This window comes from Haliaeetus albicilla, chromosome 3 (assembly GCF_947461875.1).
Source record: "Haliaeetus albicilla chromosome 3, bHalAlb1.1, whole genome shotgun sequence".
Lineage (NCBI taxonomy): Eukaryota > Metazoa > Chordata > Aves > Accipitriformes > Accipitridae > Haliaeetus > Haliaeetus albicilla.
In genome coordinates, this window is record NC_091485.1 from 51,431,803 (window position 1) to 51,448,824 (window position 17,022).

The following is a 17,022-nucleotide window of genomic DNA, read 5'->3' on the forward strand; positions in this document are numbered from 1 at the left end:
CATGCCGATATGGTGACAAATGGTCACAATATCTTCTGAGCAAGTCAGATCAGGGAACTGTCTGCAAATTCATCATTTTTTTTCGGAGCTGGGTTAGTTTTAACCACCAGCAGTTCCCTGATCCTGTAAGCCACAGGACAAGTAACTCTCACAAAAGAAATACATTGAAAAAGCTTCTTCAGATTCTATCTGGATCATTTTAGGAATATGGTTTGCAGTGCACCCTACAAAAACCTGTATTAGCATAACTGCGGGGACAGCAAACCACAAGCAGGGAGGAAATTCTGGTCACTGCTGAAGAAAACAGCCACACACACGCACCCCTCACATCACTTCACTGCCTTCTATGCCTCCTGTTTTAATCCTATGCGCAAGGTACAGCTCATTTTTCCTTCATATTTTCAAGGTGGAATTCACTAATCTACTCAGAGTTCTGAAAAAGAAAAAGTATTGGATTCAGTATTGGATTTTTCTTTACATTTGCTTGATTCTTTCCTTTTAGAAAAAAACAAATGCTTCCCAATTTAAATGTTAATATTTAAAATCCCAGTTTTCCAGTAGATGAAATCTTCGCATTTGGGAGTTCATGAAAAATGGGAGCTGTAAACGTAGATCATTTTTCTAGGGAAAGGAAAATCAGCATAATGATTCAAAAACCAAGCAACAGTGCCTTGCTAAGGTTGCAGAACTTCAACAGTTGGGAAGTAAGACTCAAAACAACAGGTAACAGGTAAGTTCAGGTTTTGCTGTGGAAAAGTCTAGAATTAATACCAAAGAAATGATACAAATAGTGCATCCTGGAGAGCTATCAAGAGATGAATGAATCACAGCTGTAATACAGTCAGGGATTAAAGTAGCCAAATGACTATGAATTGCTGAAAAAGCTCAGTGGGCCCAAATTTTACAAGTGAAAGATTTGTATCATGGCCAATAACTGCATCAACTGGCCCATGTAAATTTAGGCACATTATGAGACAGAACACCCTGTAAAGGAGAATGTCTTAAATCAGGAGAGCATCTTGGATGGAGAGAGACGAAGGATCCTTTGTCACACAGAACTGAGGAAAAATCTCTCCATGACAGACTTAAAAAAAAAAAAAAAAATCACTGTAAGGTACATGATTCAAAGACAAAAAAGAGAATTAAGCATGCCCTAAGAAAAAATGTGTCTTGAAAGATGCAGTTTGGATCAGACAGCAAACTTGAATGTTGAAAGGAATGACACCGGCTTAAATGATTCAGGCTGGGACCTTCTAGTGCAAAAAATACCAAATAACAGATAACGATTGCTAAACTCTGTGAAGGTGCTCTGCCCACAAAGTGGAAGCCCCAGAATAAGTCTGAAGGACATCTGTTCTTACTTAATAATGTGCAAGCAAACTAGCTTTGCAGAGACCTGGGTTTAGCATTTGCAATCACCTAGGAGCCTGAAAATCTTAAGAACAAGAGGATGATGACGAGATTTGAATCAAAGCTGAAGTGAAACCCTGATACCCCTGTGCTCATGAGAAACTGTAAGATTCAGCAGCTAGGATGGAGTATGTTACATATCAATGAATATACTGGGATATACTGGCAGCAGAAACATTTGGCAAGTATTGAGGCAGTTGCTCACTCTTGCAAATGAATTTGGCAGCTGCATAAGATGACTTGAGAGTGTCTATAGGTAGTAAGGGCTACATAAGTTCCATTAGGTCATCATATAGTCCTCTTTACTGACACGACAGCAAGACAGTGCCAAGTCATTTGATCTGCCTGTCTTAAGAGCCTGCTGCAGCAAAGGGTGGGTCAGAAAGTTTTCAACTCCAAAGATCTCTCATAGGGACATGAGTTTCATGGGTAATCTCAAAAACTAAGGGTTGCAGGCATTATTCATTAAGGAGATGGTTGAGGATGACAAACATTGTGAGACAAAGTTGCAAGACAACTTCCCCTGGAAGCTACAGTGCTTAAATACATTCTCACCAGACTTTTTAGAAATACTGTCAGATCATTTAAGTTGCATTTCAAATAATTTTCTAATTTCACTTGACTTTTTTCTCATCTTCATCAATACTTTCATCACCAATTTTGCACTTTCTTATTCTTATCCTTGCTGTACCTGAACTTCTCAGACTACTCCTTTCCTTTCTCCTGCACAATTATTTCTAAACATTTCTAAACCTGTGTCCTGCATTGGGGGTGGGGAGAACAAAGGAAAGCTTTACCTCTTTTTTTCTGCATCTACTTCATTGATCACCATATAGCATGTATTAACTTCTAACATCTAACAGTTCTTGCAACTGCTGCAAGAACAAGGGTGCATGTACCTCATGACAAGCACAGAAAATGCAGACATGAACAATTATTACCTTTACACCACTCTCTTGAAACTAGCCTGAATTACACATGGCCTACTCCAGAGCTCTTATCAACTAAAATTCCAAGCATAAAAGCTAACTACACTTCCGTCCCCTCTGCTGATGTAAGGCATTCTCTCAACATTTAGCCCACTGAAATGGGAAATATTCAACTTAGACAATTAAAATGCCCCCCGTGCCAAATTTTAAAGAATTTGTCTTCATCTCAGTCTGACATTCCAGGGCCCACACATTCAGATCTGTAACCATCATTCAAACTAAGTTTGGCTTAAAGCTACAGGATTCTAAATTATAATACTGAGTGACTACATAGCACCGTGAATTAGCTCTTCACTTTATAAGTCACATTGTTAAAAAAAAAAAAAAAAAGTTAAGAGCACCATTCTTTACAAATTCAGAAGTGTGTCCAGTTCCTAATACATGCTTGTATCTTCTCTGGTCCTTTCTTCCAACAAGCTTTTTGATGACTGATCAGAAGCAGCTGAGAAATACAGAAGGATTTGAAAGTATGATTTTCTCAGGATATTTTGCTTAAATTCTGAAATCCCCATTAGCAAGATAGCCTCTAAAAAAAGAAATCGTGTAAGAGAAGCCAAGTTTCTGCAATTCTCCGATCTTTTCATAGAGAGATGAAAATTTTGGAGATTATGCTTTTAAATACTGACCTCAAAATACTTCCCCATGCGCTATTCCCTGCATTTGACATAGGAGCAGCTTTCTCCATTCTTCTAATTTTGCTCAGCGGATATTTTGAGGACAGAGAGATAATCATCTTATCACTATCTTGTTGATTTTAGGAAAGTCATATTGTGACAAAGCTGCTGTTACAGGGGAAAACTTAAGGCCCAAAGCCAAAAGCTGGGACTGAATTCTAGTTATGCTGGCATGGCAACAAAGGGGATCCAAACAATGTGCAGAGCCACAGAAAGATTTGGCAACTGTCTTTGAAGGGATCCAGGCCAACTCTGTAATAATACTCACGATAGCTCAAAAAAATCTTCCAGTTCCCTTCAGTAAGGCATTACTTGTCCCTCCACCTGATAGCTATATTCTCTCCATCTTCCCTTAAATCCACTGTTGTATCTATTGGAGACGGGAAAGCTAAGGGAAAAAAAAAAAAAAAAAAACACCAACCCAACCCCCCCCCCACCCCAAACTAGGACTTTACGAAGGGTGGGAGAGGGGAAAAGAAAAACATCTGATAAAAGAAAAAAATCTGATAAATTTAGAATAGCCATATATTTTTCTTTTGCCCATCTTTACTCCTTACACACACACAGCCTGATAATAAATTTTGATAATCGGGAAGACACTATGTGTACAGCTTCCCTCAGAATGAATGAGGAAACTGAAAGAATTATTACTGCTAAACCTGAATTCTTGAAAATAGTCTCTATACAGAGTATTTCCTAAGTTCCTCATTTTTAAAGTTCTGGTGTTAGATAATTTCATTTTCTATATATTGCAGACTATATGCCGTGTGTTTGCATGCAACTCCCAGGAGCTAAATTATACTAAATATATTGGGATAGTAAGTTCATTTCCCAACACATCCCCTGCTGCCCTTTGGAAAGGGGAGTTCTCTTTATATCTGCAGTTTCAAAATTAGGTCTCTGTCTCTGCACAAGAAAGAGTATTTAATCTTTATTTCTTGTTTACAAATTTTAATTTTCAGTAACTTAACAAGTTAAAGAAAAATGCATAAAAAATAATTGTCTCTACATGGAGCACAGCTCTCTTCAATAGCGGATATATCACTACTCAAAAGTAAAGAACCTAGCAATTTATGGTTTTTTTCGTTGTAAAGAAGCAACAATAGTTCCATTCAATAGGCAAGTTTCTACTGCAAAACTTTCACTTTAATCCCTCCAACTTTTTGAAAAATGTTCAATATCTTGCATCTTGCATAATATAACTCTGTTTTTCTTTATTTTCTGACCATGTAATACCCTTCTGATTTCTGGTTTCCTTCTTCTCTCCTTCATTGTCTTCAGTAGTTCAAGTAGACATATTAGAGCACACTTAACTAGGACAAATGAAAAGTATATTTCACTGTCAATGTGTGAATATCCTGGTTATATCATCTATCATTACATAAAGCCTAGTTATTCACATGACAGCAAGATATGATCATAACAAACTATAAATTATGTTGTACTAACTGTGGAAATATCACACAAGAATTATGCAAGTCTGGGTTTGTTTTACAGCAGCCTATTATACTGCATTGCAGATTGCTATCCTGTCCAGGAAACCAGCTTTGCAGTTGCTGAACGTTATATGATATGTTGCCTTTCGTGGTGAAGCTGGTATAAGTTCCTCCTTCCTATACCAGTCTTGGTTGCTAATTCTACTACTACAGTGTATCTTACCACTCAGCTGGTGGGCAGCCCAGATTCAAGATGAGTAACACTGGTTAGGGATGTGAACTTCTTCAACAGGCTAGTGTATCACACAAGCACACTATACGCTTTTACTTGCTTTCAGTCTACAGCAACTGACTCCATGTTATCTGACTATTGCTACAATCCAATAATGGTTTCTCCACTGATAGACTTTAAAACTAAGTATGGAATTCATGGCTGCTGTATTTGGTGCTTCTGAGCGCAGAAATAAAGCCCTTGAGGACAGTGTTCTGCTCGGTACATAGTTCTGGTCACTACCACACAGAAGGTGATGAATCTATAAGAGGAGGAAGCCAAAAAAAAAACCCAACCCCAAGAAACCCTGAAGAATCATGAGAACAAGCAATGTCAGACTAAAGGACCTCTCATCTTTTTCTTTTGTTATTGTTGTTTTAAAAGTCCTGAGAGCTTTGAACAGTTTAAGATTACAGTAGTAAAGTTACTTTGCTAAAATGCTGTTCCCTGCTTTGCTCTCATACCATCTCCATGCATAACTGCAAACAATGCATGACCACAGCCAAAGGGAACTCTGAGTGTGCATAATCAGCTGGGGAAATGCTAGGGAAGGTCTTATGCCAGCAGCAGAGTAGAAGACATCATCCCACATTCCAAGTAAGAACACCAAGAAAAAGGTGTTGTCCTCAGGAGATGCCAGTGTCCCAAAGCTGCAGACCAGAAAACACAAGCCATCTAGGACTAAATAATCACAGAAGTCTCGGCGACAAGTTCACCTGCAACATGTTTACTGCTGGGCAGTGGGGTACTAGGCCAATAGGTGACAATTTGCGTGTATACCCACCGTGATGGATATATAAATGAACACTTCTGGAACCAGTGTCAGATCAGATATATGGACAATTTCTCTTCTGATACATTTACATCAATCTAGTTTTCTTAACCAATCCCCATCTCCTGAGGTGAACTGATCAAACAGGTAGAGGTGACACCTAAACAGTAAAGAAACTATCCTGAATTGAGAAACAGCTTGTCTATAAACTTGACTATTCACTATTATAAACTATTCTGTCTATAACATTCCAGGGAGAAGGAGGCAATTTTAAATCATAAAGAGCTAGCAAAGTAATTTGATACTATTTTGAATAAGAAATTACAAAAAAAATTACAAACTTGTAAAATCTAACTTGCAAACAATGCAGTAATAAATGATATGCAGTCAGGCAACCAGTAACACCTTATTTGTACTAAGGTGTATGTGGTAATTATTAAGACCTACAGAAGTTAATGCAGTATCTTTTACCCAAAGACCTAACTGCTTTACTAGCTGTTTATAAAAGCATTTGAAGGGCCCACTGAACCACAGCTATACGTGCAGCTCCACTACTAAAACAGACAGACAGTAAAAATACCCTTGACTGGACTATCTTTTCCAGTTGAATCTGTGAAGTGCAATAATAGAAATGAATGCAATAACGGAAATTACAATTAATACTTCTACTTTTGCAGATATCCAAGTAATTCTAGCGATAATATGCTTCATTATGAGATGTCAGGCCTGAATGTTTTTAGTTGTATTATCTAGAAACCAAAAGTAGGCAGTTAGACTGAAATTGGACAATATGACAAATCCTGAAAATAACATTTTTTAATCCTGATTAAAAGTGATAGGCAATTGATTGCTACTGTCACAACTGAATGAAAAGTGGATTTTCTCTTATAACATTCAAATTAATTGGTTAAGGGGTTTTATTCATATGAAGTGACAGAAGGTATCAGACTAACCTGTAACAACATTCTAGAAAGCTGAAGGAGCCAACAAAAATCCCTATTATGAAAATAAAACTGACTTAAATGAGCAAAGAGTCTAAACCTTATAGACCAATGTACTCAGTAAACATTAACACCCCAGAGAAGATAGAGAAAATACATTCAAAGCTATATGCAAATAATAAATACAGTTAATATCATAGGCATGAAAAACATTCAAAAACATCTGTTGAGAGGCATAGGATGAACACATTAACCCTGTTATGAAATACAGTTACAATCCATTTTCATTGTTAGCTCAAAGATAATATTTGAGTACGACTTCCGACAAAGCTTCTTTTGGAAGACGCATTAACAGATGTTAGTGATGGATGAAACAAAGTACTCCTGAACCAAAAACCAAACAGGAGGTGAGCTGTAACAGAATAAAACTCTATATCCAGCTTTTCTGTTCACCTGCGTCAGGTTCAAACAATGAAATCTCAGTCCACCTAGAATGTTGTGTCTAAGTATGCAGGTGAAAGACCTATTCACTTCCACACATAAGACAGTAAGGCCAAAGGAAAAAACAAAGCAACATTCTCCTGGATTAAAAATACCAACAGAAAGCAAGCTGCAAACTCAGATAATAAGCATAAATTAATTATGTATGTTTTGTATAAATAAAAAAAATATATTAAAAACGTTAAGTTGTGTGGTGGTGCATTTCTTCCCCTCTCTCTGGGCTGATCTACGAATTCGGGAAGTCTCACCAGGCCTTAGCGTAAGTGTAATGAGTTGGACGGTTAAGCATCCCTTGACCGTATCAGGAACTCTTGCATGGCTCAGACAGGGAGTTGTGCTGACCATTCCAAGGACTCCTGCTGCCCAGCAGAGGTGGGGGACGAGAGTAGAGGTAATTAGTTTTCTCCTGACAACCTTGGGACATATCTCAGTCCTCTCCTTACAGCCTTGGAGCATCCCGTATCTGAATCTTAAGTCATTCTCTGACAGCCCCGGAGCCCTCATCTGAATTGTAACTCATGCAAAATGGTACTAGTGCAACTGGAATTCTAGTAATTTGCTGATGACTAAAGCCAATCATCTCCCAAACCTATAAACAGTGGTACTAAGTGAGACCCTCTGAGCTCTCCTGGACCACAGCAGGCTGCATCCAGCATCTCCCTCTGAGTGGGACACCTCTCAGAGCTTGCAAGCTGAAAAGTATGCGAAGATTGGAGGTCTGTTGCCAAAAGCCAACAAGACTTGGGCTGATACTCTCTGTTCCTCGAGGCTCAACCCTTCACCCATTGAGAAAGATGCTAAAGCATTTGATGTGAATATTTTCACTGAACTCGAGGGGAATTTTTAACAGGTATGCCTCTTTTACTTGCTTATGTATCTCTTAGTGTCTTTATGCATGTGTGTGTACTAACCTGAATATTTTATAGCAAGTATATTAAAAATATTGCTTTTCAAATCTATACATAAATTACTGTTGTGAACTTTATTCGACTGTGAATGAATCTCAGGCTGCTATTATAATCTCTTTGGATATAAACCATTGACTATTGACTGAGACTAGGAGTTGATCCAGCTGCACCTAGACTCCGACAGGAGTTTAGAAAGCAAGGGGGTCTTCTCTGAACCTCGTGACTCAACGGGAGGATCTCCCCAACTTTTTCACATTCCCAATCTCTGTACAAATCACGAGAAAGCAATTCTAACTAGATTTTTCTTTGTATGTTTCTCTTTTACCCTATTGTGTCTTTGGTCTCTGTATACATAATTTTAGTTTGATTCTTACTTTATTTTCTTTTGTGCATTTCATCCATGTATTAAGTAATAGAGTGACCTTGCCATCGAATTTTGTGAAGTCACACTTTTATTTAAATTCCTGTTAAATCATTTTTACTGACACCATTGGAGGCAATTCTTTAAGCAGTGCAAACCACTCCATTTCGTGACAAGTTGAAAAAGGCAATGTAAGTAAAAACCTCAGTTCTGGCCAATTCTGCTGACTAGCAACACTGAGAAGATACTAAGAGATCTGCCTGATTCAGAGATCTGCCTGTCCGTTTTTTCTTCATATTCAAATTATTTGTATTTTTTTGTTATTGCTTATAGGTCCTCAGAATGTAATGAGGACAAGTAGAAGCCAAGCACCTTTAAGAGCTGCAATAATATCCTTCCAAACACATTTATGATTTTGTTTTCAATTACTGTTAAATAGTTTAGGAATTTTAAAGTAACTTTCATTTTTAAAGAGCATCCAGACTTATCTGATAAATTCTCTGGCAGCATGTGAGGAAAAGTACTAATGACAATGTCAAATAAATTACCTCCCCTCCACACATCTGTTGTCAGTGTCAACAAGTACTATATTCTGAATATAAAACAAAGGTACCAAAGAGATTGCTGTTCTCTTTGCCTCTTAAAAACAAGCAAACACTGATTCATAAAGCAGTCGTAAAGTTAATTTTCCTACAAATATATGTATTTATGGAAAAACATCATTTTCCAGTCTTCACAACTCATAATCGTGATTAGTAAACGGCATGTTGAACAGCATGTTCAATATCTTACACCTCAAATTGTCTTAAAATTACAACACATAGGTGGGTTTCACTCAACAACAGTTGCTACAATCTTATGAAAACGTCTTTAGAAATATCTCATTTCGCAGAATTTCAGAGTCCCTTACACTTTACTATTATTAGTGAAATTTTAGGAAAAAGTTTATTTTGAGAAGAAGCCTAGAAAAGCAAGTATGTTTTTAAGCTAGATATGCTATAATTTTTAGATTGATGTTATCTAATCAAATCCTTACTTGTCTACTCCAGGAGACAAACACCATGTGTCAGATAACAAGGGTTTTTTTGAAAGAATGCGCAGCATTTTCAGGGCTGGGTTTCAGAAAGATTAGCTCTATGAACAGTGCAGTTGTCCAATGGTCCACAGGTGTTTCACAAGAATTATAATGGAAACTGGGGTATTTATTTACACATTCCACTGCTGCACTGGAAACCCAAACACACCAGCTTTGAGCATGATATAAAGCTAACAAAGAGTTTATCATCTGCATTAAATGACATGGAGACAATAAACCAAATTAATGCATACACACAGACTTTCTCAATCGTTAAATTATTTTAATGCCCCTTTAACAGAGAAGACTTCTTTGGCTGCAGAGACTGGCAGTCAGATATAATTCCATTACAATATTAATAATAATAAAAACCCCAAACTGACTCTGGCTTTCACAACTGGTTTCCATTACTTCTGAATTTCATACCAGAAACAGCTTTAACAAAACAATTCCTTTTCACACAACAAAGAAGGTTATGGTTTACACAATCTACGTAATTGCTACATTAGCTGTAATGAATAGCAGACAAAAGTGACGTAAAGGGCAGAAGCTGTCTTGGAAAATCCAAGTTATCAAGAAATTACTTAAGATTTAATGGAGCCTCGATGCAGGATTGTTTTCACAGTACATCACCAGTGAACCTGATGACCATAACTAACATTGACATTAGATATCTTTATTTTATACCACATTTCATCATAGCTTTACAAAGACTTGCAGGTTAGCCCCATTCTACAGACATGGAAAGGCTTTGGCACAAAATGGCTTGTTCAGTCACTCAGAAAGGTAGCAGCACAACATTAACAAAAACAGCTCAACCAGTCTCACTCCACAACTTTCTGGTTATTTTTCTGAAGTCATCACAGAGAACCCATACCAGCTGCACCCAGAATTCATGATACTGAAAAAGCATTTAGTATCTTTTCCACTTCACGGCACTTTTTATTGGGAAGACTGCTGATTTCTCAGATTATTTTGGAAATAAATCCACTATTTATCTTTCAAGTGCACTGCTAGACAGAACCAGCAGACACAAATTTTTGCAGATGTACCTATAGGGAAGCAGGACCATTCAAACAACTTGTCCTATATACACTGAAAATTTCCGCAAGTATGAGCTTCATCAGAAGAACTGGAAGTTACAGCATGCAGCAGATAAACACAAAAGCCGTGAGACCAGAAGGACTTAAGACATAAAAGGAGGCTGAATTTTCCCACATTAGCTTTGCCAAACAGAGTGCATATACTGTGGGTCACATAACATGATAATGGCAGCATCCTCTCAGGGCTATCACAGGGGACCAATCAACCCCATTTTCTGGGGCTGAAACCCAACAAGAAGAGTCAATGGGAACAGCTCTCCAGAGCACCTTACAGAATGAAGGGTGTTGCTGCCTACTGGGGCCTGGAGCTCATAAGATGCTGGAAAGGGCATCTGGAGATTGCACAAGGCTTATAATGAGATTTTTGAAGGAAAAAAAACAAGGACAAGCAAAAAGGACAGATGAAGATGGTTCAGGGAGGAACAAGCACAGGAAAATAAAAGGAAAAAAGCAGACACCTTTAAACAGGTGACTGGTCAGTATGCTTGTCCAGCAATGCACTGCACCCTATTGCCACAGTCTGTCCCATCTTCTTATTGGACTACATTTCTAGTATTTTCCTGGGTGAAGGGACGCTATTCTGCATGCATAAATGTGTACAGAAGTGTACGTGCCAGCAGCTGGAGCTGGACCACACACAGGTCATAGGGCCCAGGTACCTGATGTGCCAGCAAGCGGAGAGGCCAGAACCCATGCACACTGCCTGCGTACGTGTCTCAGTGTGTGATCACTAGCAAACACCAAACTGGACTAGCTGGCAAGTAGGATAAGAGGCTTGAGAGCCAAGTATTGGAGCAGCCATGAGTCTGGGACACATATTGGAGAGACCAGAGGGTCTGAGAGTTGGCTACTGGAGGGACCAGGAAGTCTGAGTTACTGGAGAGACCAGGACATCTAGGGGTTGGCTACTGGTAAGTCTGGCTACCAGAGAGACATGTTTGTATGTATACATCTCTTGCACACAAGGCAACTGGGAGACCAGTGGATCCAGGAGCCCACCACGAAGCAGACTAAGTGTCTAAGGCCAATTACTGGAGGGACCTATAGTGTGTTTTTACCTGTGGGAGCGCAGCTCTGAATACCAGCAATGGGACTAGGAGCTGTGGGCCTTCGTGGTTCATACGCCCACGTGCCCGCAGCTGGGATGTCCAACAAATCAAGGAGCCAGCTACTGAATAAACTGAGTGCATAAGATCAGTTACTGGAGGGATCTATATTCTGTGTGTGTGTGTATCTATATATAGATATATGTATATTCATTTATTTTCCACAAACAGGCTTTCACCCTGATCAGTCAGAGAGGAGAACAGGATGTGTCCATTGGCCCTGCTTGTGTTTGCCCAAGTGCTGTCTGTGTTGGCCTATGTTACCAGCCATCTGTATATGTATATATGTATTGTACATATGTGTGCCTATTGGGAATACGTGCTCAGCCTCACTATTGGCTGGACCCTGGGACACAGCTATGGCAGTTTTGCTTCTATCAGGCTTCCAGATTTAGCAGCTCTTATCACAAATAAAATTAAACATAACTTTGTTAAAGCCTTCTGACTTACAATTCCAACCATTATGGAATCAAGGTGATATGCAGTCATGAAATGCTCTTTTAAAACTCCACTCACTACACAAAGTATTACCAATTAAATGAACCCTAAAACAAAGAGAAAGATCATTATCAGTGTAATTAATTATGAGGAAACAACAGTGAATTAACTGTAAGACAGATGTTGAAATGCCTGAGCTGGCTCCAGGAGGAGTGATTTCATCCAGCAATGTTAGTAACCCAGTTCAAGTGCAACGCTTTCAAGATGCACTTGGCTCCTGAGGTCATACACCTGCATTCACACAATGCAGAACGTCCCTGTGCTATATCTGTGGTCAGGGCACACAAAGAGTGGGAAATGAAGACACTCAACCCCACAGAGTCATTCAGGTCCATCAAAGTGCACTTGCTACACTTCAGACACTTCAGTATCTTTGCTTACTACCTAGCTTTTCAGAGTAACTATTCATTACTGGGGGTAACAAATGAGACAGCGCGCACACATGAATGAACAGAGCCAGTTCGGCTCTGATGCTACACTAGAGTTAGCAGCCCATGCTTGAACCTTGAGTGCCCACTGGAGACACTGAAGAAAACAGCTCAGATCTTGCACTGAAGAAAAGAAACCCTCATGAATTCTGAAAAACGTGAATCCACTCAGAACCGTTAGCATTCTCCACGTGAGGCCAACAAGGTCTCAAAATTACAACACTTTCCCACTATTTAGGGTATCCCGACTCTCATCTTGATAATCTGAATTAGAGTGAGTTCACTATAGTACTCTTCTGGAAGACACACACCTCAACAGCAACACTACCAACTGACTTCTAAAACATTAACTTTTTTTCCTTTTCTATTTAAAAAAATCATTTAATGTTTGGTTTTTTCACTCTCTACCCAGTGGAACACCAAATAATGCCACCATTGCATGACCCTTGTATTAGTATTTCATAAAGGTTTAGTAAGTAGTGTATCATTCATAAGCTTTAAAATTATCTTATGATACATGGCAGTAAATAAGAAAGAGCATCTTACCAGCTTTGGGTGTATTTAGTGTTTTCATTTCCACCTTGCTACACTTTTTAACACTGAAACACGCTTTTGTAGTCTTTATTTTTCCAGTTGACTCCACAGACTGTGTAAAATTTGCATTTTGATTCTGGCCATATATTTCAGAAAGCAATGAAGCACTTTCCTCTTTCTCATCTATCTGCAAAAGAGAAACAGGTTTACAATAGCATTTCCTTCATGCAGTTGAAGAGAAATGGAGAAAAGAGCAACGAGAAGGGATCTTAATAGATACTAATCCTCATTATCAAACTATCTACATAAATATAAACATCCCTACACAAATGTATGCATCCCAGTGTTCACAACAAAAAGTGCATGCACACAATACCAAACACCACTCATGCAAGTAGTTTATGAATTGAATTTAATAGATGTCTTCTGTAGATAAAATCAATAAAAATTGTGATGCTTTTTTTGGTTGATATTAAAGGTTTTGGAGAAAGTTCCTTGCAGCAAAACTGCAACTCGATGTACTGACATATCATTACTAAGTATCTTAGTTTTTTAGGTGCTTTTTCCAAAGCATTTCAAACATTTGAATCCAAAGTCCAGGCCAAGAGGCAATTCATACCTCCGCCACACTGAGAACTGTATTTGTGATCAATACTAATTACTTTTATTTATTTGAAAAACATTTTTCTGCATCCACTTCACAGAGTGAGAGAAACCTACCTGAGAAGCAAGATCAAATGTAGTAAGAGCAAAGGTATCAAAATCTATTCTGAACAGACTGATTATTTAAGCAGAGATTGTTTGTGGTGAGCTCAGATGCTATCTTTTAGTAACAATACTGTACAAACAAATTTATTTTTTAGTGGACTGTTCAGTTTACCTCCTTTAATTTAATTTCTTGGTCCATCTCTTTCATTTCATTCTTGAGACAAACTGTGATACTTTTTCCTGGTGGTATAAACCTTGGCTTTTTGGCTACATTTCCTAGCACTTGACTTGGAGCTGCTGATCGCCTCATATTTAGTTGTACTGCTCTGGAGGGTGGAGAGGAAGGAAGGAAGCAGATAAAGACAACTGTAGTCAGAATAGGCTTTAAATATAAAAACATATCCATAGATAACAATATAAGCACTGTTTTAAAACAAAATAAAAGATAGCATAAAAGATTTCAAATAACAATCTTAATTCATAAGCATAATACAACTTAAGAAGAAGTAGTATCGTTGCAATGCATTAAGTACTAAGAAAGATTGACTACAGTGAAGTCTGCCATTTAACATTTTGTTTTTCACTTGAAAAGCCAATAATGTGGTTCTCAATAGCAAGAAATGCTCTGGAGATGCGCAATGTAGGGCTGCTTACTAAACTTACACCAGTTTATAAAAAGAAAGACAATCTGAAACAGAGCTAACTATTCTAAACACTTCGAACATAATTTTGAAAAGCCCATTATTAGTGCACAATGAACAACGAATGTTGAAGGTATGTTTCATATCTGAGAGTAGTACTTTGCATTAAACAGTCAATTATATTAGTCATTCAGATTCACTATAATAAGATTAGAATTACACAGCACAAAATTATCTCAAAATTACAGTGGAGATTATCACTCCACGTTATATACACCTGAACAGTGGAAGGAACGTATTATAGCTTTTCCCTCAAAATATAAGACCATTATTCCCCTAAACAACCTCAGGACAAAATCAAACATACACCAATGTTAATATGACAAAGCATACTTGCAACCACTAGAATAACAAGTTATAATCTTAATACTTTAAAGTAGTAGAAACAAGACAAGAAAAGGAAATTCCAATAGAATAACCCAGCTGCCAGAAGACAAGCACGGTACAGCAATTTATGGAACATATTTCGGTTTAATTCTCCATTCATACATGGCCTATTTATTTTAATTGATCCCCCCAACTATTAGGTAAAAATAAACCATAATACGGATTGCAGACACAAACTTCTCTACCTCTCTACCATCTTGAAAGCATGTTTGCATCCTATTGCAACAGCCAGTGTGTTTCTGCACTTTTTTGACGCTACTCTGCACTCCAGTGGCTTACTAGGGCACAACAACCTTTCTTTTCAAGATTTGCGCAGAAGTAGTAACGAAGTACCGTCAAAATACTTCGCAAACATGCAGACACTAACGTGAGTACTGCTATCTCCTTCATAGAGAGGAGTTCACATAAGTTAGGCCTACTTACACTTTGCACCTACGCTAACACTTAGGTTACTTACACCTACTGACAACGGTGTTAGCATATGAACTTTAGTTAACCCTATGCAATAAGGGAGTATTATAACAGGAGTATCTGTAGGGTAAACAACTGATAGTCACTGTGAAAGCTGCAAAGGTGCCAAGAACCTTCCAGAGGAGCAGACTGCGAGTGCCAGTGCTGACCACAGCCAGGTTCAGGTGCCACATGAATTTGAACAAATTCTCTACCCAGTCCTATAGTGCACGGGAAGACAACCCAGGACACCCCTTGACTCCACATGAGGACTATGCATAGCATGGCTGAACCGCTACACTAACCCTGCCCACTTCACTCCTAGAGCTTGTCACGTTTCCTGCAGAACAGGGGAGTTGTGCAATTCATAAATTGCATGTGTCTGTGATTAAAGTGTTTTGGTTTCCAAATCCATTTGGACTTTGCACTATCATTTGGTCTTAAACCACAAAAAACAACTCATTAAGAGATTTGCAACTTAGTAAGAAATTTAAAGCTATGACCCTTGATAACTCAATAAGTTCACTCCCGTTAAATTTAAGAACATGTAAGAATATTACCAGTAGTACCTACTTGCAACTACAAAAACTATTAGAGGTTTGTGCTTTCAAAATGTAATATTGCTTCCAGCAACACATCCCTCTCTGTCTTCAAAATATAAGCTTTTGTAAAATATAATTAAAATATAAAATACAAAAAATGATAAACAAGATGTTTGCATTTTGTATCTTTACCGTACTATACAGAAAAAAGGCCATTATGGATGTGCAACAAATGACTGATGCTAGATCTTTTAGATGGGATCAGAGTAGGTGTAGCAAGGGCAAGGAATAGCTCCACATTACAACGAAATCAATTGACAAGCAAACATGCCCTTGCCTCTGACAGCCACCACTACATCGAATCACCCTGCACATGCAATACTATTAGGTATGGTTGCAGGCAAACAGCTGGAGGTAATGAGAAAAGCACTACTCCTGCCTTTTATTAGCAACCTAGCTTGACCAAATCAAGTGTACCATGAAACCACAGCCTAAAGCACACGATGGATGCATCTGGTTTTGCAAGCATTAAATTCGGTAGTATTTTTCTCCTTAAAGGCATCTTAACAGCTGCATTAAAATGAAATACCAGGAGTATTTCAAAATTTTACACATTCAACCCAACACGGTATGCCCGGAGTCCCGTCAAAGGCAGTTTTGGCACAAACTTAACAGGCTGCTCTCTTGAACATTTGAAGAGACACTCCCGGCATAGGTGACGAGGCCAAACGGTTTTTGTAGGCAATTACAAAGACGCGACACAGGACTAACTTTCACCCAGTTGAAGTTGAACTGCAGGCAGCGGGTGCATCGCCTTGAACATCAACATTAGTGAAAAATCACTTCAAATGAGTAGTAACTGTAAGGATTTGGAGCAGGTCCAAAAAGCAATGCTATTCAAATTGCTGTTACCCGGCCCAGCCCGCCTTCAGCCGCCCGGTAGCGGCCGCGGGGCGGGGTGTCTCCCTGCGGGCAGGAGCTGGGAGCGCCCAGCCGGCTCTCCACCCGCCGCCCCCGGGAGAAGAGGCCAGCGGCCCCGCCGCCCGCCCCCGGCCGTACCTCAGCCGCCGCCTCGGCACTCACTCAATTGTCCCGCCGCCGGCTCCCGTCAGCCCGCTGGCCGCGCCGCGCATGCGCCCTGCGCAGCGCCCCCCCCCCCGCCGAGTGCCGCGCTTCCCGCCAAGCGCGCATGCTCCGGGGCCGTGCGCGGAGGTGGGAGGGGGCGGG

The 17,022-nt window shown here is 39.2% G+C and overlaps 1 protein-coding gene across 2 annotated transcripts in view; it reads right to left on the minus strand.

Moving 5' to 3' along the window:
* RAD54B (RAD54 homolog B) overlaps positions 1–16,942 on the minus strand; it is a 71,460-nt gene extending 54,518 nt beyond the window's left edge. Inside the window, exons 1-3 of one of the 2 annotated variants that reach the window (XM_069779678.1) lie at positions 16,855–16,942; positions 13,888–14,041; positions 13,020–13,194 (exon numbers count right to left, since the gene is read on the minus strand). In XM_069779678.1, coding sequence (XP_069635779.1) covers positions 13,020–13,194; positions 13,888–14,025 — 313 coding nt within the window. In that variant the 5' untranslated portion in view covers positions 14,026–14,041; positions 16,855–16,942. Of the gene's footprint in view, positions 1–13,019; positions 13,195–13,887; positions 14,042–16,707; positions 16,798–16,854 lie in introns of those variants that run through there. The other variant, XM_069779680.1, reaches the window with a different exon arrangement.
* Between the last annotated feature and the right edge of the window lie 80 nt (positions 16,943–17,022).